General features: G+C 35.9%; 1 protein-coding gene and 1 pseudogene across 3 annotated transcripts in view; both read right to left on the bottom strand.

The window, feature by feature from the left end:
• Window positions 1–2,514: 2,514 nt before the first annotated feature.
• The window catches only part of LOC105481023 (transmembrane protein 38B), a 79,508-nt gene continuing 55,274 nt past the window's right edge, over window positions 2,515–26,748 (bottom strand). For 2 of the 3 annotated variants that reach the window (XM_011740270.2, XM_071078112.1), the window contains one exon: window positions 2,515–4,875. In XM_011740270.2, coding sequence (XP_011738572.1) covers window positions 4,660–4,875 — 216 coding nt within the window. In that variant the 3' untranslated portion in view covers window positions 2,515–4,659. The remainder of the gene's footprint in view (window positions 4,876–26,748) is intronic. The other variant, XR_011612765.1, reaches the window with a different exon arrangement.
• On the bottom strand, window positions 4,882–26,745 carry LOC139358186 (DEP domain-containing protein 1A pseudogene; annotated as a pseudogene).

Raw genomic sequence — 26,748 nt, 5'->3', positions numbered from 1 at the left:
AAGAAGTAAACGTAAAACTGAAAACTATAAAAACTCTGGAAGATAATCTAGGAAACACCATTCTGGACATCTGCCTTGGGAAACAAAAGAAACTATCAAGAGAGTAAACAGACAACCTACAGAATGGGAGAAAATATCTGCAAACTATGCATCTGACAAAGGTCTAACATTCAGAATCTACAAGGAACTTAAATTGACAAGCAAAAAACAAACAACCCCATTAAAAAATGGCCAAAGGGTTGGGTGGGTGGTGGCTCACACCTGTAATCCCAGCACTTTGGGAGGCCGAGGTGGGTGGATTGCTTGAGCCCAGGAGTTCAAGACCAGCCTGGGCAACATGGCGAAACCATGTCTCTACTAAAAATACAAAAATTAGCCAGGCATGGTGGTGCATGCCTGTAATTGCAGCTACTCAGGAGGCTGAGGCCCAAGAATCACTTGAACTCAAGAGGCAGAGGTTGCAGTGAGCAAAAATTGTGCCACTGCACCACTGCACTACAGCCTGGGCCACAGAGTATGACTCAGTCTAAAAAAAAGGGGGGGGAGGGGTGGTGGCAAAGAACATCAACACTTTTCAAAAGAAGACATACACGTGGCAACAAGCATATGAAAAAATGCCCAACATCACTAACCATTAGAGAAATAGAAATCAAACCCATAGTGAGATACCATCTCACATCAGTCAGAAAGGCAATTATTGGATGGGCATGCTGGCTCACGCCTGTAATCACAGCACTTTGGGAGGCCGAGGTGGGTGAATCATCTGAGGTCAGGAGTTCGAGACCAGCCTGGCCAACATGGTGAAACCTCGTTTCTATTAAAAATACAAAATTAGCCAGGTGTAGTGACACACCCTCTAATCCCAGCTACTTGGGAGGCTGAGGCAGGAGAATTGCTTGAACCTGGGAGGCGGAGGTTGCAGTGAGCAGAGATTGTGCCATTGCATTCCAGCCTGGGTGACAGAGTGTGACTCCATTTCAAAAAAAAAAAAGGCAATTATTAAAAAGTAAAAAAATAACAGATGCTGGTGAGGCTGCAGAGAAAAGAGAACACTTATACACTGCTGGTAGGAATGTATATTACTTCATTGTGGAAAGCAGTTTGGAAATTTCTCAAAGAACTTATAACTACCATTCAATCAGCAATCCCATTACTGGGCATATGCCCAAAGGAATCTAAATCATTCACCAAAATGTTCACCAAAAACTTATACAAAAATATTCAGAGTAGCTTATTCAGAAAACTCCAAACAAGAAACAGTACTGATGTGCACCAATAGGATAAAAACTGTGGTATACCCATATAGTAAAACTACTAAGCAATTATAAAGGAATGAACTACTGATAAATGCAACAAGATGGATGATTTCAAAGACATTATGCTGAGTTGTAAAAAAGTCTACACAAAAGAAAACATATTGTATGACTCAGTTTTATTAAGTTGAGTTGTAGGGGAGTTAACTGGAAAGGAACTTTCAGAAGTGCTAGTAACATGTCTAAGCAGAAGTTTAGGTTATAAATTTGTATACATTTTTCAAAACTCATGGTATGTACACTTACTATTTGTGCATTTTATTGTATGCAAACCTTACCTCAAGAAACAAAAACTGTAAAAAATAGTTTAAGAGGTATGGTCTGTTACAAACTACAGAGTAAAATTGTTCTTAAAAAGAAAAATAAATTCAATTATTTGGGGGGAATATATGCTTCAAATCAAGTATATGAAGGATCAGTATAGACCTTACACTTATCCACAAGTCTACATAGTTTGCTCCCTCATGTCCTTCGGGTCTCTGTGAAAATGCAATTTTAATAGAAAGGCCTAGCAGTCCTGTAACAAACAATCCCATTCCCCTCACTTTCTATCCCTATGTCCTATTTAATATTTACTTGTAACTTTTATTACCACTACAAGAACACATTTGTTTATTATGTCTCTCCACCACCGGAATATAAACTCCAAGGGAAAAAGCATTTTTCTTGTTTTCTGTTATCTTCAGAGCCTAGGACAATGATTGACCCATAACTGGTACTCAATATTTGTTGAATAAACAACTGAATGAATATTACCAAGGATGTGAATTGCACCTGGGGCAAACACTATAAAGGGCTTTACCATGGGAAAGGGAGAGCATTCTGAACACATTATTCCATTTACAACATGCAATGTTCCACTCAATTATCATCAACTTGTGATGTGGATTTTAATGGAAATGTGTCCGGGCTTTAAGGGACAAAAATATATATATATACACACACACACACACACACACACACACACACTAACCAGAGTCTCCCTTCTTCTCTCATCTCTCTACCTTTTGGTCTCTACCCACAGGGAGGCTATCATTTCCACTGAAACCCGCCTACTCCACATATCTTGTCTCTCTCCAGCCCTTACTTGATACTCCCTCAGTAAGGGTGACGAATCTGATAAATCACTTTGATATTCATTTGGCCATGTTTTACTTGAGAGTGAGATCACCAAGGGAAGCTGGCTCATGTTCTTGCCAGCTTTTTGTCTCTCTTTTTTTTTTTTTTTTTTTTAAGGAGACCTATTAGGACTTGACTTTCTCAGTGCCACCTCTGATTAGCTGTGTGAGGCAGGTCTATAGGCCTTATTCACACTTCACATTGGGTAAGGAGTCTAACCTTTGCAAATCCAAGTCAAGACTCTACAGGTGACCTGAACAGATTCAGGATGGGGGTTTCAGGCCTAAGTCATGTTCTCCCGTACATTGTTTTACATTAAGAGCCTTGAATTGAGGATTATAGGATACTTGCATAGATTAATAAAGTTTCTACCAATGTCCCATTTGGACAGTAATCACTGAATATATACCATATTAGTCAAAACACTAGATGAGTTCTGAAACTCTACCTCAAGAAAAATATAAAAGAAACATAAAAATAATGTAATACTCCATTGGTGCTAAATAACTTATTTTAATAAATTTGTCTTTAATACAAGTGTAAAACAAGAGTCCTTTCATTTAAACTATAGTTAAACCCAAACTTTAAAACCAGTCAATAATTAACAATGTATTAATTTTGAAAAGTTTTTAACTGTAAAAGTATCAAATATAATACAGAGCTCTTAAATACTTAATGCTTTCTGTCACAATATTAAAAATAAACTTAACATTCCAAGACTATGAAAAGTGCCCCCTCCCAATGTTTTTGAACAAGTAAAAGTATAGTACCTGCTGGTGTTTACATTTGTTAAAAATTTAAAATAACAACAACAACTTGAATGTGATTTGAGTACTTCTAAACCATCCAAAATACCTGATACGGGTAGTAGGTTCATGGTTTTGGTAAAAGAAACTAGGTCACAGAGTTTTAATGTTATAACTGGACTTTTAAATCATAAAGAAAGAAAATCTGATGTCATTTAGTATCTTTTCTTGTTTATTTTTAATTTTGCTAAGAAGGAACCAGATTTTATATCATCATTCTTCATCTGAATGGACTGCCATATGAAGTTCTGGTTTCTCCGTTTCTTCTTGGTTAGCTGGTTACTACCAAATGCCTGAGGACAGTTCTCAGAGCATTTCCACATGAAGGTGATTAGTTTTCATTTAAAATAAAATTAATAACACCTGTACATGTAGATGAAAATATAACAAAACCATATGAAAGCTTGTCAGAGACATTCAACTAGAAACTAAAACGGTAGCCACTAGAAAGAAGACATAGTGGAAAAATTTTTAAACTGAGATACTTTTTGTTGAATAATTACAGTAACTACTACCAATATATTCAGACCAATGAAGATTAGAAAGAACATGCAAAATGCTGAGAAAAGTAATTTCCCCTACAATTAAAACAAACGTGTTTTAATGAGAGATAAAAAAATCAGTCAAGCTCTTAAAATGAAAATTACCAAACAAAACATGGGATTAACAATTTATTAAAAATTACACCCTTGATTTTCTTGAGGGAAAAAAACAGTAGTTTTTTTTATAACAAGGGCATGAGAAAGACTTCAGATTAAGACTCATACTCTGTTCTAAATGAAAAGTAGTAAAATTACTTCTAGTAGAAAATATCTGCTATGGAAAAAAACTTTCAGGTATTTTCCATTTGATGTAGGTATTAATAAAAAATATGATGTTTATATCTAAAATATAAAGCAGCAATTTATTTTCATTTATAATATAAAGTGTTTTAGGAAAAGTTTACTCTTCTCAGTGTTCAAAACAAAATGGCAATTGTTTTCCATACCCAGCAATTTTAATGATAATGTAAAGTAAAAATTTAATCCTGCTGAACTAAAGCTCAATAGATTCAAATTTTAAAAATATGAAAATATCTACATTTTTAAAAGTTTAAAAATTTTGTTACTTTGCAATGACAGATCTGCTTTTTCTAACATTGAAAAAATTTTGCCTTCTTTTATTAATATAAAACTATTCAAATAATCACAACACAATCCCTTATACCAGAAAAGCATAATCACATGATACACTCATAACACTCAAGAATTACAATCCAGAAAGGGGAAGTCTTCCTCAAACAAAGAATTTCTTTCTTTCTGTCACCTCCATTCCATATATATAGTCTTCATTTCACATCACATACATAGAAAAATTATCACAATCTAACAGGTAGATAAGAAAAAAAATTTTTTTGGCCTTGTAGAGCTCATCAAGTAAATTTATTCATTCTTCTTAGTATGTTTCTTTTTAACATTATCTGAAGCAACATCTACAGGCTTTGAGGCCAATGAACCAACACCATTGGAAGGTGATTTTGCTTCACTTTTCTTCTCACATGATGAAAACGGCTGCTGCCAGCCAAAGAGCATCCGACTCAATGTATCCTCAAAAGGAGCAAATGTCATAGTAGAAGTCTGTGTAGTCATCATGGTTATCTGGGGGAAAAAAGTTCAATTTTGAATTTAAATACAAATGCTTTTTGTTTCTCAAGAGAGAAAAACAAAGGAAAAAAATCAAAATGCATTAATGTAAACTGCAGGAAAAGCAATTTAAGCTACATTCTGGTAAAATCTCTGTTCTCCATGAGATTATACTTAATGGAAAAGAACACAACTCATTAAAAATAATACAAGGTACCATATTTTGGGGTGCCAAATGATCAGAATAACCACTTTCACAAAAATGCATTTAGTATTCAAAGGAAGTAAGATAAAATATCAACATTACCATGCACTTGTGTCAGAGCTAAGATAAGTGCTTTACATTGTCATTCTCTTTAATTTTAACCCAACAACTACTCTATTATTATCCTTATCAGTGAGATGTGGAACCAAGGCTCTGAGAGGTTAAATAACTTGCCCAAAGTCACAAAGCTAATAAGTGGTAAAGAAGTTTGCAATATCCAGATTTTGAGTTCAATTACTAAATAAACTGACTATCATCATCTAAAGTCACAGACTTTTAGTGAATTGCAGAATTCCACCCTCAACAGATTGTAGAAAGTCTCTATCCCCCAATTTTTTCCATATATATTTTTATATAAAGGAACCAAGACCTCAAAGGGTAGAGAGTGCTCCCATTCCTTTATGTGGCAAAATGCACAGTGTTCACAGATGTTTAGATACACTCAAGAAATTAGACTGATGCCAACATAAATCTGGGAGGAGAACTTTCAAGTCTAGAATAGCTCCAAAGAATCCAGGAATTTCCCCAAGAGTCAATTCCTCCAGAACACAGATAATGACTCAAACTAGAAATTTTGGGTATCAAATTTCCAAAGAAGACCCCTACATAACCTACCTGCTTGGGGAAAATGGTATCAAGAATAAATTCTTACTAGTTGCAATACAGTAGGGGGAGTTGGAAGAAAAGTATATGTTCATTACAAAAGGAATAGGTAAGTTAAATGCATACTATGCAATAGACTAGAAAAGAAAAAGCAAAAAATTCTTAGAACATACTGTTAGGTGAAAATGAGACACAAAACAAGAGCCAGAGTGTACTATAATTTATATAAATTAAAAACACATCGACACACAACATTGTGAGAGTACTAAAGATCACCGAAATGTATATTTTAAAACAGCTAATTTTATGTGAATTTGAACTCAATTAAAAAAATTTTTTTAAATACAAGCCCATGGACTTCAGGCCAGTCATGATTAAATAGCTTCTATCAGGACTCAGTCTCTCACCAAAATCAACAAAAGACAGAAGTACATAAAGTAACTGCTAAAAGACACTGACAAACAACTGAAATAGGCAGAACCTGATGGTGCTACTATCCAAGAGAAAAAAAGCTGAGCAGACACTTTAGCAGCCAGCTGCTTGGTATTGGGAAGATAAGTTGGAACTCAAGGTCAGACAAGGTGAAATTGCCCAGGGATATACTTCAGGCTTAAAGTAAGACCCCAAAAGGGTTACACTGTAGAAGGGCAAACTGAAATGCAATACAGCACTAAGTCTAAAACTAACAATATGATTAAAATATTCTGCTTGTGCATTAACATTAACAACTGTCTTCCAGAAGATGTTAAATGTAGTCCCTGCCCTCAAGGAGCTTACCTACTAGTCAGAGATAGGCAAGTAAATCAGTAATTGCCAAACAGTAAAGAAGAGTAAGGGCAGTAATGGAGATTTCCCAGGAACATTTAAACAATGGATATAGATCTGGAAGTCGTTTATCACACAAGTGAAAGGTAAACGCATAAATATGAGTGTACACACCTGGAGAGAATGTAAAATGAGGAGTCTAAATATAACATTAACCTCCAAGTTTATGCCATTATTGGGTAAGATCTAAGGACTTTTTTTATTAAATTATTCCTTAGAATAAATAGTTACAATGAGATACACTAGCATAATCACCTTGGTCATAGCTTGACTTAAGGAACTGCAAATAAAAGATAATAGAAGTCAAATAAAAAACAATGGTCTACTGTCAGGAAAACAGCAATGTCTTTTTTTTTTTTTTTTACAAAATCCAAAAGAGAAGAGTGTCAAGATTTAAAATATTTTCTGAGAACATGAACTATAATAAGTATTTTTCAAAGTCGAGTGTTTTAATAGAATCTCCACTCCCAAAAGACTCATCACTCAGTTGAGAAGTATTGCTGGCATCAGAAATTACTGCTGAGATAGACATATGAGGTTCAAGGACAAAATTCTGTGAATTCAGCCTCTTATCAGACCTTGATTTAACAAGGTGACAAATATAATTGTGACAAATAGAATAAATCCTTATTCTTTTACAAATAAAATATAAAACTGTCTCCTTATTTAGCAAACTATTAAAAGAAAAAGCATATTACCTAAAATAAACAGTATTTGGCTTCATAGTCTCTTACTTAAAAAGGAGAGGAAACAAAAGAAAATAGAAGCCCTAAAAATATTTTGGTATTTTCAACATATCCTAAAATATAAATTAATTCAGGTAAAGAAATTGTTTATATGCTATCTCAAGTTACACCATTTCAAAATGTCCAGTAAAATGTGACACACAATATAAGTACAAATGGCACTTACATCTACTTTTATATTCTCTGTAGTGCTTAGCATTGAGAATACACTGAATGAATAAATATAACATCTACTTCATAGCATTAATTCAAAGGATACCTTAATATATCTATATAAGAAAAATTTGCACAATTAATCTCTCTTTTCATCCAGAACATACTTCTTCCTGTCTCTACCTGCCCAAATTCAAATAATCCTTTGCAGTGCAACTTGTGTCTATTCCAATAGGCCCTTATCAGTGTCTTCCAATGAAAGTCACTTGGCCCTAAAATGAATCCCTAATGGCACATGGCATATTCAAGTAGGTTTTCTGATCACTCTATGCTTTCTCCATAGATTATATCATTCCCTCAGACTTTGCTAACACGTGAATGATTCAAATAAATTAAAATCATAGGGTTTATATTTTTACAAATGTAAAAAAAGCTAGGCGAATGAACTGTTCATTTTTGGTATATATCTTTAAGTGTGCAATAATTAGAGACCTGTGAAAGAGCATTTTGACCATTTACTAGTCAACAAATACATATTAAAAATCAACTATATACACTAGACTCAATGCTAACGATGCAGTGATGAATACTGCAAACTTAGTACCTCTCCTCATAAAGTTTAAAAAGTTGAGTTAGCATATCTCATGTTCCTTTTTAGACAATAATATCTTAAGAATAGGGTTTGGGTCTTATTCAATGTTTATATAATCACTTATATCCCCCAAAGCACCTAAGAACAGTGTCCCTCATTCATGTATTCAACAATACATTACACCTTATTCAATGCATCAATGAATAAAATATATACATTACACCTTATTCAATGTATATATGATCATTTGGATCCCCAAAAGGGCCTAAGAACAGTGTCTGTCATTCATGTATTAAACAATACATTACCTGAAGACACTTCTCATCAGTATTCAGCACATCTACACTCCTTAAAACCATCTCCTCCTCCTTAAAACTCTCATCAACCACTCCTTTTCCATTTCCCATTCTAGATTTCCCTTCTCTAAATATTAGAGAACTTTAAGGCTCTGTCCTCACTCCTGTCTCATTCCATGCTTGTCTTCCTATAACTGCCTCCCTAAATTAGCTTATAAATTGCAATAAACAATAAACACAATTGCAATAAAAATAACATGGTTTTTTACAGAGCTAGACAAATTGCTATTAAAGTTCATATCAATAAACAAGAATAGCTAAAAATATATTGAAAAAACACAAACATAGAAGAAATCCAGAAAACACTGAAAAAGAACATTTGCAGGAGTGCCTGATTCTCCACAGCCTCATCAACAGAATGTGTAGCCAGACTTTTAAACTTTTAGTTTGTGGGAAGGTTGCTTGAGTCCAAGTTTGAGACCAGCCTGGGCAATATAGTGAAACCAAAATTGTACAAAAAATACAAAAATTAGCCAGGCATGGTGGCACACACTTGTAGTCCCAACTACACTCAGGTGGCTGAGGTGGGAAGATCGCTTGGGCCTGGGAAGTCAAGGCTGCAGTGAGCCATGATCATGCCACTTCACTCCAGCCTGAGCGACAGAGCAAGACCCTGTCTCAAAAGTAAAATAAAAAATTTAAAATTTTGTGCCAGTTTGATGAATGATAAATGGTATCTCAAGTGTTATTTTAATTAATGTTTCTCAAGTACGAGTTCTACATTTTTCAATATGTTTGAGGAACATTTCCCGATCTTTTCTGTGTGAACTGTCTGTTGATAACTTTAACTTTTCCATCAGGTTTTGGTCCTTTATCCCTTAATTTTTAAGAGGCTGTTATATATCAGGCATACCAGCCCTCTGATATATGTTGTAAGTATTTTATCACAGTTATTTGATAGCTATATTTTGACTTTGTCCACAGTGGCTTTTGCCGTGCAACTTTAAAAAACAATTTATGGAGTCAAATTTATCAATCTTTTCTTTATACTGAAGGAAGAACCAAGTAAACCCCAAAGTAAACAGAAGGAAGGATATAATAAAGACCTGAAATTAATGAAATCTAAAACAGAAAAACCAATGAAACCAAAAGCTGGGTCTTTGACACAAATCCATGAAATTGACGAACCTCTAGGCAGAGTGCTTTTAAAAGAGAGAAAAAGAAAACACAGATTACCAATATCAGGAATGAAAGGAGAGACATTACCACAAATTCCACAGACATTAAAGGGATAACAAAAAACTATTATGAACAATTTCATGCCAACAATAAAAAACTTAAGTGAAATGGCAAATTCCTTAATAAATACAACTTAGTAAAACAGACACAAGTAAATCTGCATAGCCCTGTATCTATGTAAGAAACTGTTATCAAAAACCTTCCTTTAAAGAAAATTCTAGGCCCAAATGACTTCATTAGTGAATCTATCAAACATTTACCAATAAATAATATCAAACCTACATAAACTCAGAGAATACAGAAATTCTTTTCCATTTATTTAAAAAGTCCAGTTTTATGTTAGTACAAAAAAGAGAAAAAAATTACAGAGAAAACTACAAACCAATATCCATTAACACACAGGAAAAAAAATCCTTGAAAATATTTTTAAAAATGGATTCAGTAATATCCATGACTGATAAACACATCATGACTAAATGGGGTTTATCACAGAAATGAAAGATTTACGTAACATTTTAATAATCAATCAATGTAATCCACTATACTAACAGAATATAGGAGAAAACCCCTATGATTATTTTAACTGATACAGAACAAAGCATTTGACAAAATCCCACACCCATTCATGATAAACTTTCAGCAAACTAGAAATAAAAGAGAACTTCCTCAACCTCATAAAGGACATCTATAAGATGCTTAATAGCTAACATCATATTTAAGGTAAAAGGCTGAATGTTTTTCCACTAAGGTCACAAACACAACAAAGATGTCTACTCTCACCATTTTTCTTTCACATTGTACAGGACATTCTAGCCAATACAATAAGGCAAGGAAAAAAAAAAAAACAAATTGAAAAGGAAAAAGTAAAACTATCTTTATCATAGACAAGACCATATATATAGACAATGCTAAGGAATCTACACAGAAGCTACCAGAACCAACAGGCAAATTTAGCAAGGTCACAGGATACAAGAACAATGTGTAAGAATTAACTATATATTTAAATACAAGCAACGTAAAATTCCAAATTGAAATTTGAAAAACTACTATTTCTAAAGGCATCCAAAAATATGAACTACTTCAGGATAAATTTAAATTTAACAAGATACATATAAAACAATGAAAACCACTAAATAGTACTCCAAAAATTTAAAGAAGGCCTAAATACATGGAGAAACATGTATCAACAGACTAAATCTTTTTAAGACCTGACTTCTTCTCTATAGACACAATCTCAAAAACAATTCCAGAAGGCCTTTTTTCCATAGAAAGTGACAACTTAATCAGAAAACTTATTTAGTAATATAAAAGATGTAGACTATCCTAAGAAATATTGAAAAAAGAATAAAGTTGGAGAAACTGTACTACTTGATTTTAAGACTTACTATAAAGTTATGGTAATTAAAACAGTTTAGTATTGGCTAGAAATAGATATATAAATCAATAGAACAGAATATACTCCAGAAATAGACCCACATAGGTCAAGCCAACTGATTTTCAACAAAGGTGGCAAGATCATTCAATGAGGGAAAGAACTGTCTTTTCAACAGTGTTGTAACAACTTCATATTCATATGGGAAAAAAAAAACAAAACACCTGACCCTTACCTCATAGGACTCGTAAAACTTATTTTGAAATGGTTCACAGATTCTAAAAGTAAAAAGGATGAGTTCATGTCCTTTGTAGGAACATGGATGAAGCTGGAAACCATCAATCGCAAAGACAGAAAACCAAACACTGCATGTTTTCACTCATAGGTGGGAATTGAACAATGAGAACAATTGGACACAGGGTGGGGAACACCACACACCAGGGCCTGTTGTGGGGTGGGGGGAGGGGGGAGGGATAACATTAGGAGATATACCTAATGTAAATGACGAGTTAATGGGTGCAGCACACCAACATGGCATATGTATACATATGTAGAAAACCTGCATGTTGTGCACATGTACCCTAGAATTTAAAGTATAATTTAAAAAAAAAAAGAAAAAAAATCAAAAATTATAAAACTTTTAGAAGAAATAGGTGAAAACTCTTCAAAACCTTGAGGAATAAAATAATTTCTTAAATAGGACACAAAAAGAAGGACCATGAAAGGAAAATCTAGTAAAGTAAACTTCATCAAAATTTAAAACTTCAGCTCTTCTAAAGACAACACTAAAGAAATAAAAAGGAACAGCATAAACTGGGAGAAAATTATTTGCAATACATATATCTCACCAAGGATTGACATCCTGAATATACAGAGAACTGTTACAACTCAATAATAATACAATTTTTAATAGACAAAATATTTAAATAGACACTATTCAAAAGATGATATATGAATGGCCAGTAAACACATGAAAAGACGCTCAAGTCTCTAGCCACCAGAGAAATGCAAAATAAAACTACAATGCGATATCACCTCATACTTATAAAATGCTAAAATTAAAATGACTGATAATACCAAATAATTAATAAGGATCTAGGACAATCAGAAGTCTCATACATTGCTGGTGGGAAAGTAAAATGATACAACCATTTTGAAAAATAGTGTGGCAGTTTCTTAAAAAGATAAACATATGCTTTTCAGATGACCTAGCAATTCTACTCCTAGTTATTAAGTGAAATGAAAATACATATCTGGCCAGGCACAGTGGCTCATGCCTGTAATTCCAGCACTTTGGAAGGCCGAGGCAGGCGGATCATGAGGTCAGGAGATCGAGACCATCCTGGCTAACATGGTGAAACTCCTTCTCCACTAAAAATACAAAAAATTAGCCAGGCGTGGTGGCACACACCTATATTCCCAGCTACTTGAGAGGCTGAGGCAGGAGAATCACTTGAACCCTGGAGGCGGAGGTTGCAGTGAGCCAAGATTACACCACTGCACTCCAGCCTGGGCAACAGAGCAAGACTCTGTCTCAAAAAAATACAAAAAAGAAGACAAAGAAAATACATGTCTATGTATAGACATATATGTACACATATTCCTAGCAGCTTTATTTATAACAACCTTATTCAAATAATCAAAAGCTGGAAATACACCAAAACCCATCAACAGATAACTGTAAAAACAAATTGTGGTACCTAATATTGTTGCGGGAAGTCAGGGACCCCGAACGGAGGGACCGGCTGAAGCCGCGGCAGAAGAATATAAATTGTGAAGATTTCATGGACATTTATTAGTTCCCCAAATTAATACTTTTATAATTTCTTATGCCTATCTTTACTGTAATCTCTGAACATAAATTGTGAAGATTTCATGGACACTTATCACTTCCCCAATGAATATCCTTGTGATTTCCTATGCCTGTCTTTAATCTCTTAATCCCATCATCTTCTTTGTAAACTGAGGAGGATGAATGTCGCCTCACAACCCCGTGATTGTATCAACCGCACAAATTGTTTGTAGAGCATGTGTGTTTGAACAATATGAAATCTGGGCATCTTAAAATTCACTGATGGCTCCAGTAATGGCAATGCTGGCTATGTAGGTCCTACCAGACAAGCTTATTTCTACACCACTGCACTCCAGCCTGGGCAACACAGCAAGACTCTGTCTCAAAAAAAATAAGAAGACAAAGAAAATACATGTCTATGTATAGACATATATGTACACATATTCATAGCAGCTTTATTTATAACAACCTTATTCAAATAATCAAAAGCTGGAAATACACCAAAACCCATCAATAGATAACTGGAAAAACAAACTGTGGTACCTAATACTACTTAGGAATATGTAATTATATGGGTAAATCTCAAAAACAAAATGAGTACATACTATATGACTCTATATGAAACTACAGAAAAGACAACTCTAATCTGTAGTGATATAAAGTGGATAAATGGTATACTGGGGCTATGGATAGTGGCTGGGATTTATCAGAGCAAGGTACAAGGGAATGCTCCGAAGTGATAGAAATGTTTCATACACTGACTGTGGTAGTGGTTACACAGGTATACAAATTTGTCAAAACTCATCAAAATGTACTCCTAGACTGAATGTACTTTATTATCCATGAATACAGTTTATTATGCATCAATTATACTTCTAAAAAGTTGACTTTTAAAAAATTTTAAAGGAGCTCATTTCTAATAATTTCATAAATATTAAACGTTACTTTGCTAAAGCATTTTTCAAAATTGTTACAAAACCCCAAATAATTTTAATATCAATTTGCAATATAACCCACATTTTACATATCTATAAACAAAGAAAGTTTTAGCATACTAACGCCTTAGAAAGAATTCAATTTGGTCCAATAATTTTATAGCCAGAGTTTCTAGGATAAAGTCATATTTATAATTCTCTGTCCAGATTTTTAATAAAAATCAGTAATGTTAAATGGAACACTATCATTTTATAGAGAAATAGTATGAAATTATATTGAGAAATTAGAATAGTCATTAAACATTAAGATTTTATTACAACCCAGGCATTATATATTTCTTTACACTTAAGGAATAGATATCAAACAATCTTGGAGTAAAAAATAGAAGGCAACTTGCTTCAAGTTTGTACCAAGTCAATCAAGCAGAAACCTGAAGAACCTTGTTTTAAGATGAGAGGCATTTATACTTGGCAGGCATTTTCTTCCAATGAAAACATCAAGTCAATGTGCCACTACCTTGACACTTATAAACATGTTTAAAAAAAGCATTGAGGACATTGATTCTCACAGTTGGCTGAATACTGGAATCACCTAGATTAAAAAAAATACTAATCCCTATACAACATCCCTAAAATTCAGATTTAATTAGTGTAAGTTAGGCCCTAGGCATATAGGCTGTTTTAAAACTCCTCGGGTGAGTCTAATGTGCACTAATTTGAAAATCACTAGCTTAGAGACCTGTTCCATCATCATAGAAGTCAGTCGTGAGCTGAATGATTATATATGCCCTGATTTCAGTGGGTAGTGTTGTTATTTTAAGCATCTGATAAGTGTATCTCCCTTGATTAAAAATAAATACCTTATAGAAGAGATTATATGTTTTATTTATCATTGTCTCCACATATCTGGAACAATGAAGGCACATAGCAGTTGCTAAATAAGTATCTTTTGAATGAATATATGATTGCCTTATACTTCTTTTATATCCCCATCTTGTAATAGACTATGCAAATTAGAATTCAAAATATATATATTGAACAAATTAATGACTGAAGCAATTGGGGATAATATTTAAGGCAAAACCAAATCTGATAAAATATACACATATTTTAAAAACACACACATATATATAAGTAGATCAAAAGTAGAAAAAGGATATACAAAAGAGTACAACATTTGGCAGCTGAGAATTATTTCATTGAGTTTTCAAATATTCTTCACATTCTTATACTTAGAAACAAGTAACCCCAAATAACTAATTCATTAGCTAATATCTCAGAACTTGTACATATGCAGATAAATTTTCTTTTAAAAACAGAATTACAGTTTAATCTTGATGAACACAGCTCAGGTTTCAAAATTCAAGTAAATAAAATTTTAGTACACATCATGATAGTCTTACTGCATAGCTGCGTTAAAAACAAAAAGTATTTGGTATCACCTATTGTTATGTGCTCTCAGTTGAGATCTAGTTAGTTTCCTAGGAGTCTCACATTGATAAACAACTATTTTGGTACTTCCTTACATAATGTGTTTATTTAGAAATACCTTATTAATAACAGACTTCCTTTTGATTAGCTACATTCTCAGATATGGCTTCATTTATAAAAGTTCCACAACTATTACATGATTTTTAATTCAGTTAGTATCTTAGACTACAGAACTTCGGTTTTCTTAAAATCAGCATTGGTTGCTTGATTGTAGGTTTGTCACCAAAAAGTGCTGCTTCACTCTCCGTGGTTGGAAATCTTTTCTGATGTATCAAGGGATATTCATTCTGAAACTGTTTTAGCTTTTTTCTTTTCTCCTTTAGAGGTAAATTCTTGTTTTTAATAATATTTTCTAAAAGTTCTGCAATTGCAGCTTGAGAGGTAGAAACTTTTTGCTCATCAAAGTCCTGAGCACTAATCTGCTTACAGTATGAATAAGTTGGCAAACGAACAAACAGTCCATCTCCAGGATTTTCAATATGTCCCTTTTTTAAGTAGTCAAGATGTTTTTCCGCTGCAGTCTGTAAGTAAGAGGGTACTTGAAGAATTTCCTGATGATGATCCGGTAAGAAAGAAACTAATCTTCCAGCAAGAAGCTCATCAAGATCCACTTCTTTAGCACAGCATAGCACATACCAAGAAAAGGTATGTATCCTCAATGATCTTGTGCCCAATGCATCATGAAGTTTAGGCATATCAACATTTTGACTCATTTGGGAAATCATACGCATTAAAAGTTGAAGCTTTCTATAATTTGCTGGGGGAAGTAACAAACAACATTAACTGTACAGCATCAATGGCAACCCTCTCTAAATGACGTTGCAGGAAACTCTGTGTGCCAGTCAACACAGAAGAAGCTGGAAGTAAAGAATTTTCTGAAAATTCTATTGAACTTTTGCAGAGTCTTTTATTGATTGTGGCACTAGACTCTCCAAGTTCACTTTCCATAGCTGTTTGCACACTTTTGCTGCCTTGTCCAACATTTGCTTTCATGATAATTTCAGCCACTGGTGTATTGATATAACTATTCCTTCTTGTACTACTTCTTAAAAGCAAACTCTGAGACCTACAAAGCTGTTTTGACTTGCATTTCCCATGACACAACTTCTCTTGGTCTTGAGCAGTCAAAGTAGTGGTTCTCTTAAAACCAGCACAGAATGGCTTTTGAATATTTTCCTCTGAATGAAGATTCAACAGGAATTCCTCTTTGGGCTTAGACTCTAAAAACAGTTTATTATTTTGTCCTTCTATGTTTGGAAAAGATAGATGAAACACACTGGATGCCTCTTATTTGAATTCCCTGACACATCTACAATACCTTCCAAAGAACAACAGCTTGGTTTGCTGTTAGAGGATAGATCATGCATACCACTTAACCCTATTAAATTATGACAGCTTCCTCCCATTATGTCATTAGCACTCACTCTTCTGTTTCTTAAATTAACTAGCTGCATTTTCTTAGCAAATCTTTCTTGAAATCCTGGATTGCTTATCTGTAGTCTCTCAGAATAATCTGATTCTTCTTTTTTCTCTATGAAGCAGACTGAGAAGAAGGTACTCAGTTGATTTGAAGGAATTCAAATTGTTTAACTGAAGGAATTTTTAAGACTGTGGATCATCTTGGATTCTATGTATCCCACTGGATCTATCTGAAACTATCACATAGCCACAAATAACCAAAATGTTCACAAATAATTTGTAATATTCAAAAGTAAGTAGAGGTTCAGGGAGATCTAGAAAATAATCTGTGATTGTTCTGAACACATCTTGTTCAAATCCAACATTAGTTGAATTATTCATATCATCAGTTCTTGGCCAATCTGCCAGGCCTCATGGCAGATAATACCCAGTGAGGGAGGTCATCCGATTTGTTTTGTAGTATGACTACCCCATGTTTACTTGTATTGGCCATGTTGTACATTACATATTGGGGAATTACTTGTTTTGGATTTATGACTTCTTCTAGGGATGGCACACCTAAAATGGTTTGCAGGTAGATCAGAATAACATATCTCGAAATTTCTTAAACATCTTCCTGGCTTAGTTCTCTATTATCAACTGCATTTTCTTGATCTTCACTGATTATTTCATGCTTTATTTTCTCAGCATTTTCCTCAGATAAATGTATTCCATGCTTTTTAGGAGTTCTACGAGATAAGTTTCATCATTTAAAAATGCTATCTTTATCTTTGGAAAAGTTCTCTATGTTGTTTTTTCTCAATTCTGGATGCCTTCGTGGCAGAGTTTTAAGTGGCGAAGTAGCAGGAAATCTGAAGAGCTGCTTATTATCATCAACATTTTCTGATCCCCACCTGCCTTTGATATCTTCAATTACATGATTCTTAAGAAATATCCTCAACAGTTGGATAGTCTGTTGACTTGTAACTTTGGGACCAAAATTGCTATTATTTCTTAATAGGTCACAAAGCCAATCCACTGCTTCTCCTGCTGTGAAACAATTGCCATATTTTTTAAAGTGTTGTCTATGTTTTCTTAGAGGCATTCCTGCTCGAAAAGATGTGGTAACTTCATTCCATAAGTAGCAGAATCCATTTAAGATGGCCATACCAGGAAGATCTGAATTCTAGCTCTGCCACTTGCTGTAGATGTGACTTTAGAAGGCCTCTAACGTCTGTGAGCCTCAGTGTCCACATTGGTAAAGTAGGACTAATAACACATGCCTGCCTGAAGGGCATTCCAGCTTGGTGGCCCGATAAGGCCCAAGAGGCACACCCAGACTCTCCATAGGTCTGTCAGCGCCCGGTGGCGTCCATGGCGGCGAAGGCAACACTCAGGCCCAGTGGCCCGGGCAGTGACGAGTCTCAGCACAACCATCAGCCCCGCCGCCAATTTGAATAGCATCTGCTAAAGCATTTTTTAAAGTGATCCTGATAAAGTTGGGCCCTGTACCATATCTTGGGAAACACTGCTGTTGGTTATACCTAGAAACAGAGTGAACAGGTCACAAGGTACGTGAATTTTCACCCTCGTCAGATATTGCCAAAATACTCTCCCAAGTGTTATTCCTGTTTATACTCCCTCCAAATCCCTTTAAAATAGTTTATACTCTTCATCTTCACTTTTTTATTCACCTCAGTTGATTACAATCATTTTTCTATCCCTTACCAGTCCACTGAAATTGCTTTTACTAAGGTCACCAAATATCTCTTAATTTCAAAACCCAACAGCCTCTTTTCAGTTTTAGTCATTCTTTACCATTTCTTCTGCTTTATTTCACAACAGCTCTATTTCACAATTACTCCTTATAGCGCCAATTTTTATTTTTAAATATTTTTAAAACATTGATGTAGATGTGGTGAAAAGGGAACACGTTTACACTGCTGGTAGGAATATAAACTAGTACAACCACTATGGAAAACAGTATGGAGATTCTTCAAAGAACTAAAAGTAGAACTACCATTTGATCCAGTAATCCCACAACTGGGTACCTCCACAGAGCAAAAGAAGTCATTATATGAAAAAGACACTTGCAAACTCATGTTTATAGCAGCACAATTAGCAATTGCAAAAATATGAAACCAGCCTAAATGCCCATCAAGCAACAAGTGGATAAAGAAAAGGTGGTACGTATACACCACGGAATTCTAATCAGCCATAAAAAGGAACAAAATAATTGGATTTGCAGCAACCTGGATGGAGCTGAAGACCATTATTCTAAGTGAAGTAACTCAGAAATGAAAAACCAAATATCGTATATTCTCACTTATAAGTGGGAGCTAAGCTGTGAGGATGCAAAGGCATAAGAATGATACAATGAACTTTGAGGACTTGAGGGGAAGGGTGGGAGAGAGATGAAGGACAAAAGACTACACATTGGGTATAGTATACACTGCTTAGGTGTACCAAAATCTCAGAAATTACCACTAAAGAACTTATCCATGTAACCAAAAAAACACCTGTTCTCCAAAAACTATTGAAATAAAATTTAAAAGATAAAAAAAAAGATTAAGATTATGAAATATATTATCAGTTTCAGTAAACTCTAAATGGGATTTGGGCAAATGAATTAGTTTAAAATGAACATTCTATTTAGAAACTGGTGGATATACTTTCTAATTAGGAAAATGTTGAGAAATATTATAAAAGAAGTTCAGCATTGTATGTTTTCCTATTTTTAAATATCTTTATTATTATTACATTGCAGTATGGTGTTTAAGTTTGGGTGTTAAAATATAGAACTTTACATCCAGGAACAATTGTAAGAAAAATTATCATTTTTATTCCACAAATTAGGTCATGAACAAAAGCTGATCCTGTAACTCAAGAAAATGTAAGGTATCAGTGCTATTTATTTATTCTTACCAAACCCACAATATACATTCATTTTCTTTAAAGTTAGAAACTCAAAAATAATACAGCTCCCACCCATTCAGCAAACTAGGAGTAGAAAGGAATTAACTTCCTACTCTGCTAAAAGGCATCTAGGAAAAACCCATAGCCAACATTATGCTTAATAGTGAAATACCAAATGCTTTCTCTCTAAGACGAAGAAAAAGACAAGAATGTTCATTCTCTCCATTTCTATCAACACTATACTGGAGGTTCTAGCCAGGACAACTGGGCAAGAAAATTAAAGACATGCAGATTGAAAAGTAAAGAGTAAAATCATCTCTATTTGCAGATGACATGATCCTGCATATAGAAAATCCTAAGGAATCTATCTTCTATTTTATTATTTATTTATTTTATTATTATTATTTTTTGAGATGGAGTCTGGCTCTGTTGCCCAGGCTGGAGTGCAGTGGCACAATCTTGGCTCACTGAAACCTCCGTTTTTGTATTTTTAGTAGAGACAGGATTTCATCATGTTGGCCAGACTGGTCTCGAACTCCTGACCTCAAGTGATCTGCCAACCTTGGCTTCTCAAAGTCCTAGGATTACAGGCATGACCCACCATGCCCAGCCAGGAATCTACCTTTTAAAACATTTATTAGAACTAATAAATGAGTTCAGCAAGGTTGCAGGATACAAAATCAATATACAAATATCAATTGTATTTCTACATATTTGTAATAAACAACCTGGAAGTGATATTTTAAAACAATTGTATTTAGCATAAAATCAAAAAAGAATAAAATACTTAGGAATAAATTTAACAAAAAAAGTGTAAGACGTGTATATTGAAAACAAAGATGGCCAAACTAAATCAAAAGAACTCCTGTGTTGATGAATTGGAAACCTTACTGTTAAGATGGCAATTATTCTCAAATCAATTTACAGATTTAAAGCAATCCCTATCAAAATAAGTGCTGGCTTCTTTGCAGAAATTGTAAAGTTGATCCCAAAGTTCATATGGCAATGCTAGTGACCCAGAATAGTCAAACAATTCTGAAAAAGAATAACACACAAATTCAGAGGTGTCACACTTTTTTTTATTATTTATTTTTCTTTATTCTTCAACTTTCATTTAAGATCAGGGGTACATGTACAGGATGTGCAGGTTTGTTACACAGCTAAATGTGTGCCATGGTGGACTGCTGCACAGATCATTCCATAACATAGGTATTAAGCCCAGCATTCATTAGCTATTCTTCCTGATGCTCTCCCTCCCTCCACCTCCCCCTGACAGGCCCCAGTGTATGTTAGGGAGGAGTCTCTCCTTTTCAATATTTTGGACTAGATTCAGTAGAATGGTACCAGCAATTCTTGGTACCTCTGGTAGAATTCAGCTGTGAATTCATCTGGTCCTGGGCTTTTTTTGGTTGGTAGGCTATTTATTACTGCCTCAATTTAATAACTCCTTACTGGTCTATTTGGGGATTCAACTTCTTCCTGTTTCAGTCTTGCAAGGGTGTATGTGTCCAGGAACTTATCCATTTCTTCTAGATTTTCTAGTTTATTTGCACAGAGGTGTTTCTATTATTCTCTGTTTATAGTATAGTTTATAGTATACTGTTCTTTATACAGACGGTTGTTTGTATTTCTGTGGGGTCAGTGGTGATATCCCCCTTATCATTTCTGATTGTGTTGGACTCTTCTCTGTTTTTCTTTATTAGTCTAGCCAGCAGTCTATTTATAAATGTTTTCCAAAAACCAGCTCATGGATTTGTTGATTTTTTTTTTAAGGGTTTTTCATGTCTCTATCTCCTTCAGTTCAGCTCTGATCTTGATTATTTCTTGTCTTCTGCTAGCTTTGGGGTTTCCTCTTGGTTCTCCAGTTCTTTCAGTTGAGGTGATAGGTTGTTAACTTGAGATCTTTCTAGGTTTTTATGTGGGCATTTAGTGCTGTAAATTTCCCTCTTAACACTGCCTTAGCTGCATCCCAGAGATTCTGGTATGCTGTCTCTTTGTTCTCATTAGTTTCAAAGAACTTCTTGATTTCTGCCTTAATTTCATTATTTACCCAAGAGTCATTCAGGAGCAGGTTGTTCAATTTCCATGTAGTTGTCTGGTTTTGAGTGCATTTATTAATCTTGAGTTCTAATTTGATTGTGCTGTGGTCTAAGAGACTGTTATTATTTCAGTTCTTTTACATTTGCTGAGGAGTGTTTTACTTCCAATTATGTGGTCAATTTTATATTAAGTGCATGTGGCAATGAGAAGAATATACATTCTGTTGTTTTTGAGCAGAGAGTTCTGTAGCTATCTATCAGGTCTGCTTGATCCAGAGCTGAGGTCAGGTCCTAAATATCTCTGTTAATTTTCTGTCTCAATGATCTGTCTAATATTGTCAGTAGGGTGTTAAAGTCTCCCACTATTATTGTGTGGAAGTCTAGGTCTCTTTGTAGGTCTCTAAGAACTTGCTTTATGAATCTGGGTGCTCCTGTATTGGGTTTACATATATTTAGAATAGTTAGCTCCTCTTGTTGAATTAAACCCTTTACCATTATGTAATGCACTTGTCATTTTTTTATCTTCATTGGTTTTAAAGTGTGTTTTGTCTGAAACTAGGATTGCAACCCTGCCTTTTTTCTCTGTTTTCCATTTGCTTGGTAAATTCTCCTCCATCCCTTTATTTTGAGCCTATGTGTGTCTTTGCGCAGAACATGGGTCTCTTGAAGACAGAATACTGATGGGTCTTGGCTGTTTATCCAGCCTGCCATTCTGTGTCTTTAAATTGGGGCATCTAGCCCATTTATATTTAAGGTTAGTATTGTTGTTATATGAATTTGATCCTATCATCATGATGCTAGCTGGTTATCTGCAGACTTGTTTACGTGGTTGCTTCACAGTGTTACTGGTCTGTGCTTCAGTGTGTTTTTGTAGTGGCTGGTAATGGTTTTGCCTTTCCATATTTAGTGCTTCCTTCAGGACCTCTTGCAAGGCAGGCCTGGTGGTGATAAATTCTCTCAGCATTTGCTTGTCTGAAAAGGATCTTATTTCTCCTTCAATTATGAAGCTTATTTTGGCTGGACATGAAATTCTGGTTTGGAAATTCTTTCCTTTAAGAATATTGAATATTGGCCCCCAGTCTCTTCTGGCTTGTAGGGTTTCCACTGAAAGGTCTGCTGTTAGTCTGCTGGGCTTCCCTTTGATGCTGACCTGGTCTGTCTCTCTGGCTGCCCTTAACATGTTTTCTTTCATTTCAACCTTGGAGAATCTGATGATTATGCATCTTGGGGTTGATCTTCTCGTGGAGTATCTTACTGGGGTTCCCTGGATTTCCTAAACTTGAATGTTCGCTTGTCTTGTTAGGTGGGGGAAGTTCTCCTGGATGATATCCTGAAGTATGTTTTCCAGCTTCGTTCCATTCTCCTCGTGTCTTTCAAGTACTCCAATCACAGGTTAAGTCTCTTTACATAATCCCCTATTTCTCAGAGGTTTTGTTCATTCTTTTTCACTATTTTTTCTCAATTTTTGTCTACCTGTCTCATTTCAGAAAGATAGTCTTCAAGCTCTGAGCTGCTTTCCTCTGCTTCAGGTATTCTGCTGTTGATACTTGTGATTGCATTGTGAAGTTCTCATGTTGTGTTTTTCAGTTCCATCGGGTCAATTATGTTCCTCTCTAAACTGACTATTCTGGCTATTATCTCCTTTATTATCATGATTCTTAGCTTCTTTGCATTGGGTTAGAACATGCTCCTTTAGCTCAGTGAAGTTCATTATTACTCACCTTCTGAAGCCTACTTTTGTCAAGTCAGGCATCTCAGCCTCAGCCTAGTTCCATGCCCTTGCTGCAGAGATGTTGCCATCATTTGGGGGAGAAAAGACACTCTGGCTTTTTGAGTTTTCACCATTTTTGCGTTCTTTCTCATCTTTGTGGGTTTATCTACCTTTGATCTTTGAATTTGCTGACTTTCGAATGGGGTTTTTATGGGGTCTTTTTTGTTTATGTTGTTGTTGTTTTCTGTTTGTTTTTAACAGTCAGGCCAGTCTATCATAGGGCTGCTGTGGTTTGCTGAGGGTCCACTCCAGACCCTAGATACCTTGGTTTTTCCCAAACCTGGAGGTATCATCAGTGAAGGCTATGAAACAGCAAAGATGGCAGTCAGCTCCTTCCCTGGAAGCTCTGCCCCAGGTGGGTACTGACCTGCTGCCGGACCGAATGCACCTGTAGGAGGTGGCTGGAGATCCCTATTGGGAGGTCTCGCCCAGTCAGGAGGAACAGAATCAGGGACCTGCTTTACAAAGCAGTCTGGCTGCTTTTTGGTAGAGGAGGTGTGCTGCACTGGAGGGGACCTTCCTTGTCCAAACCATTTGGGCACTCCAAAGCCGGCAGCCTAGAATGGATGAGTCAACTGAGTCACAGAGATGGTGACTGGCCCTCCCTCCGGGAGTTCCATCCCAGGGAGAGATGGAGAACCCTGGCTGGAATGGATGACGTCCCTGCAGGAAGGTCCTGTCCAGTGAAGAGGAATGGATCAGGGTCCGGCTTAAAAAAGCAGTCTGGTAACGATCTAGCAAAGCAGCTGTGTTGCACTGTGGGGAAACCCTTTCTCATCTGTAACATTTGTATTCTCCAAAGCCAGCAGACTACAGTGGCTAAGTCTGCCAAACCACAGAGACGGTGGCCACTCCTCCCCCTAAGAGCTACGTCCCAATAGAACCCTTTTGAAGTGGCTGAAGGCCCCACAGGAAGGTCCCGCCCAGTGAGGAGGAATGAATCAGGGTCCTGCTTAAAGAAGCAGTCTGGCCATGATCTACCAAGGGAGCTGTGCTGCATTGTGGAGGACCCTTCCTCATCTGGACTGTTCATATTCTCCAAAGCCAGCAGGCTGGAACGGCTAAGTCTACCAAACCGCATAGATGCCAGCCGCCCCTCCCCCCAGGAACTCAGACCTGTCTCAGGCAGATTCCAGCACGTTGCCGATGGCAGGCTGGAACCCAAGCCAGTGGGTCTTAGATTGTGAAGTGCCATGGAAGTGGGGCCTGCAGCACGATGCTGCTTGGTTCCCTGGATTCAGCCCCCTTCTTAGGAATATGTACGGATGGATTTCCTCGCTTGCTGGGGACCCCAGGGCCACAGTATGTAAAATCCTGTGTCTCTGTGTGCGCCTGAGTGGCTGCTCTGCCAAAACTCCACACAGCTCTGTGCATCAGACCCAAGACCCTGGTGACATGGGTTCACGAGGGGATCTCCTGATCCACGGGTTGCAAAGGTCCATGAGAGAAGCGTGGATCCCTGGGCAAGTTGCATAATCACTCACTGCTTCCCTTGGCTGGCAGTGGGGGTTCCTTTGGCTCCATGCTGTTCCCAGCTGTAGGAAGTGGTTGGAGATCCCTATCGGGAGGTCTCACCCAGTCAGGAGGAACAGAATGAGGGACCCGCTTAAAAAAGCAGTCTGGCTGCTTTTTGGTAGAGGAGGTGTGCTGCACTGGAGGGGACCTTCCTTGTCCAAACCATTTGGGCATTCCAAAGCCCAAGGTCCCTTACCCTACATGAGCTGTTTGCCTAGACAGTCCCACTGCAAGGTGGGTATTTCAGTTGAAGGTGCTGAATTCACTTGCCCCTTTTCACTCCTTTCCATGAGTGCCATGGACCACAGCTGCTTCTAATCAGCCATCTTGGATCCTACCACAGTCACACGTCTTGATTTCAAAACTAACTACAATGCTACAACAATTAAGACATAGTAGTAATAGCATAAGGACGGGCACACATATGGATGGAATAACATTGAGAATCCAGAAATAAACCCTCAAATTTACAGTCAACTGATTTTTGACAAGATTGTAAAGGCAATTCACAAAGGAAAATAATTGTTTTTACAATAAATAGTGTTGGAACAACTAGATATCCACATGAAAAAACTTGGACTGTTCATCATACCATACACAAAACTTAATTCAAAACAGATCATAAAAACCAAATACAAGAGCTAAAACTATAAAACTCTTGAAGAAGATATAGAGGTAAATCTTTATGATCTTAGATTTGGCAATGGTTTCCTAGTTATGACATACAAAGAACACATAATAAAAGAGAAAATAGGTAAATTGGACTCATTAAAAAAAAGTGTTGTTGGGTTTTTTTTGTTTGTATTTTTTTTTCTGTTCAGAGAACAGTCTTTCTCTGTTGCCCAGGCTTGAGTGCAGTGGCACAATCTCGTCTCACTGCAACCTCTGTCTCCCTGGTTCAAGTGATTCTACTGCCTCAGCCTCCTGAGTAGCTTGGATTATAGGCACCCACAACTAATTTTTATATATTTATATTTTTAGTAGAGATGGGGTTTCACCATGTTGGCTAGTCTGGTCTCAAACTCCTGACCTCAGGTGATCTGCCCACCTCAGCCTCCCAAAGTGCTGGGATTACAGGCGTGAGCCACTGAGTCTGGCCTTCATCAAAATTTTACCAATTTGTGCTTCTAAGGGCACTATCAGTGAAGAAAAAACCTTACAGAATGGAAAAAAATATCTGCAAATCATTAAGTCTGATAGGGTTCTAGTATCCAAAATATGAAAAGAATTTTACAACTCAACATTAAAACAAAATATAAATTAAAAATGAGCAAATAATCTGACTAGATATTTTTTCCAAAGAAGATATACAAATACCTAACAAGCACAAAAAAGATACTCAGCATCATTAGTCATCAGGAAAATGTACATCAAAACCACAATGGGATGCCACTTCACACCAACTAGGGTGCCTGTAACAAAAAATACAATACTATGCACTAGTAATGGTGTGGTGAAATTGGAAATCTCATACATTGCTGATGGGAATATAAAAAGATAAAGCTACTTTGTAAAACAATCTGTCAGTTCCTCAAAAGGATAAACAGAATTAACATATGGCCTAAAAATTCCATTCATAGATGATATACTCAAGAGAAATGAATCACATGTCCACACAAAAATATTTACATGAGTGTTCACAGCTTATTATTCATTTTAGCCAAAAAGTGAGACAATCAAACTATCCATCAACTGATGAGTGGATAAATAAAATGGCCTATAGCTGGAAGTATTGGGGAAAATGTGAAATGACTTCTAAAGAATACAATGTTTCTTTTTTGGAGTGATAAAAATGTTCTAATACTGATTTGTAGTGATAATTGCACAACTCCATGAATACACTAAAAAAACTATTCAATTATACACTTTAAGTGAACTGTATGATATATGATATGGTTTGGCTCAAACCATACATCACTCATATCTCCACACTCAAATCT

Source organism: Macaca nemestrina, chromosome 14 (genome assembly GCF_043159975.1).
Source record: "Macaca nemestrina isolate mMacNem1 chromosome 14, mMacNem.hap1, whole genome shotgun sequence".
NCBI classification, from domain to species: Eukaryota; Metazoa; Chordata; class Mammalia; order Primates; family Cercopithecidae; genus Macaca; species Macaca nemestrina.
This window is presented reverse-complemented; position numbering and strand designations above follow the sequence as displayed.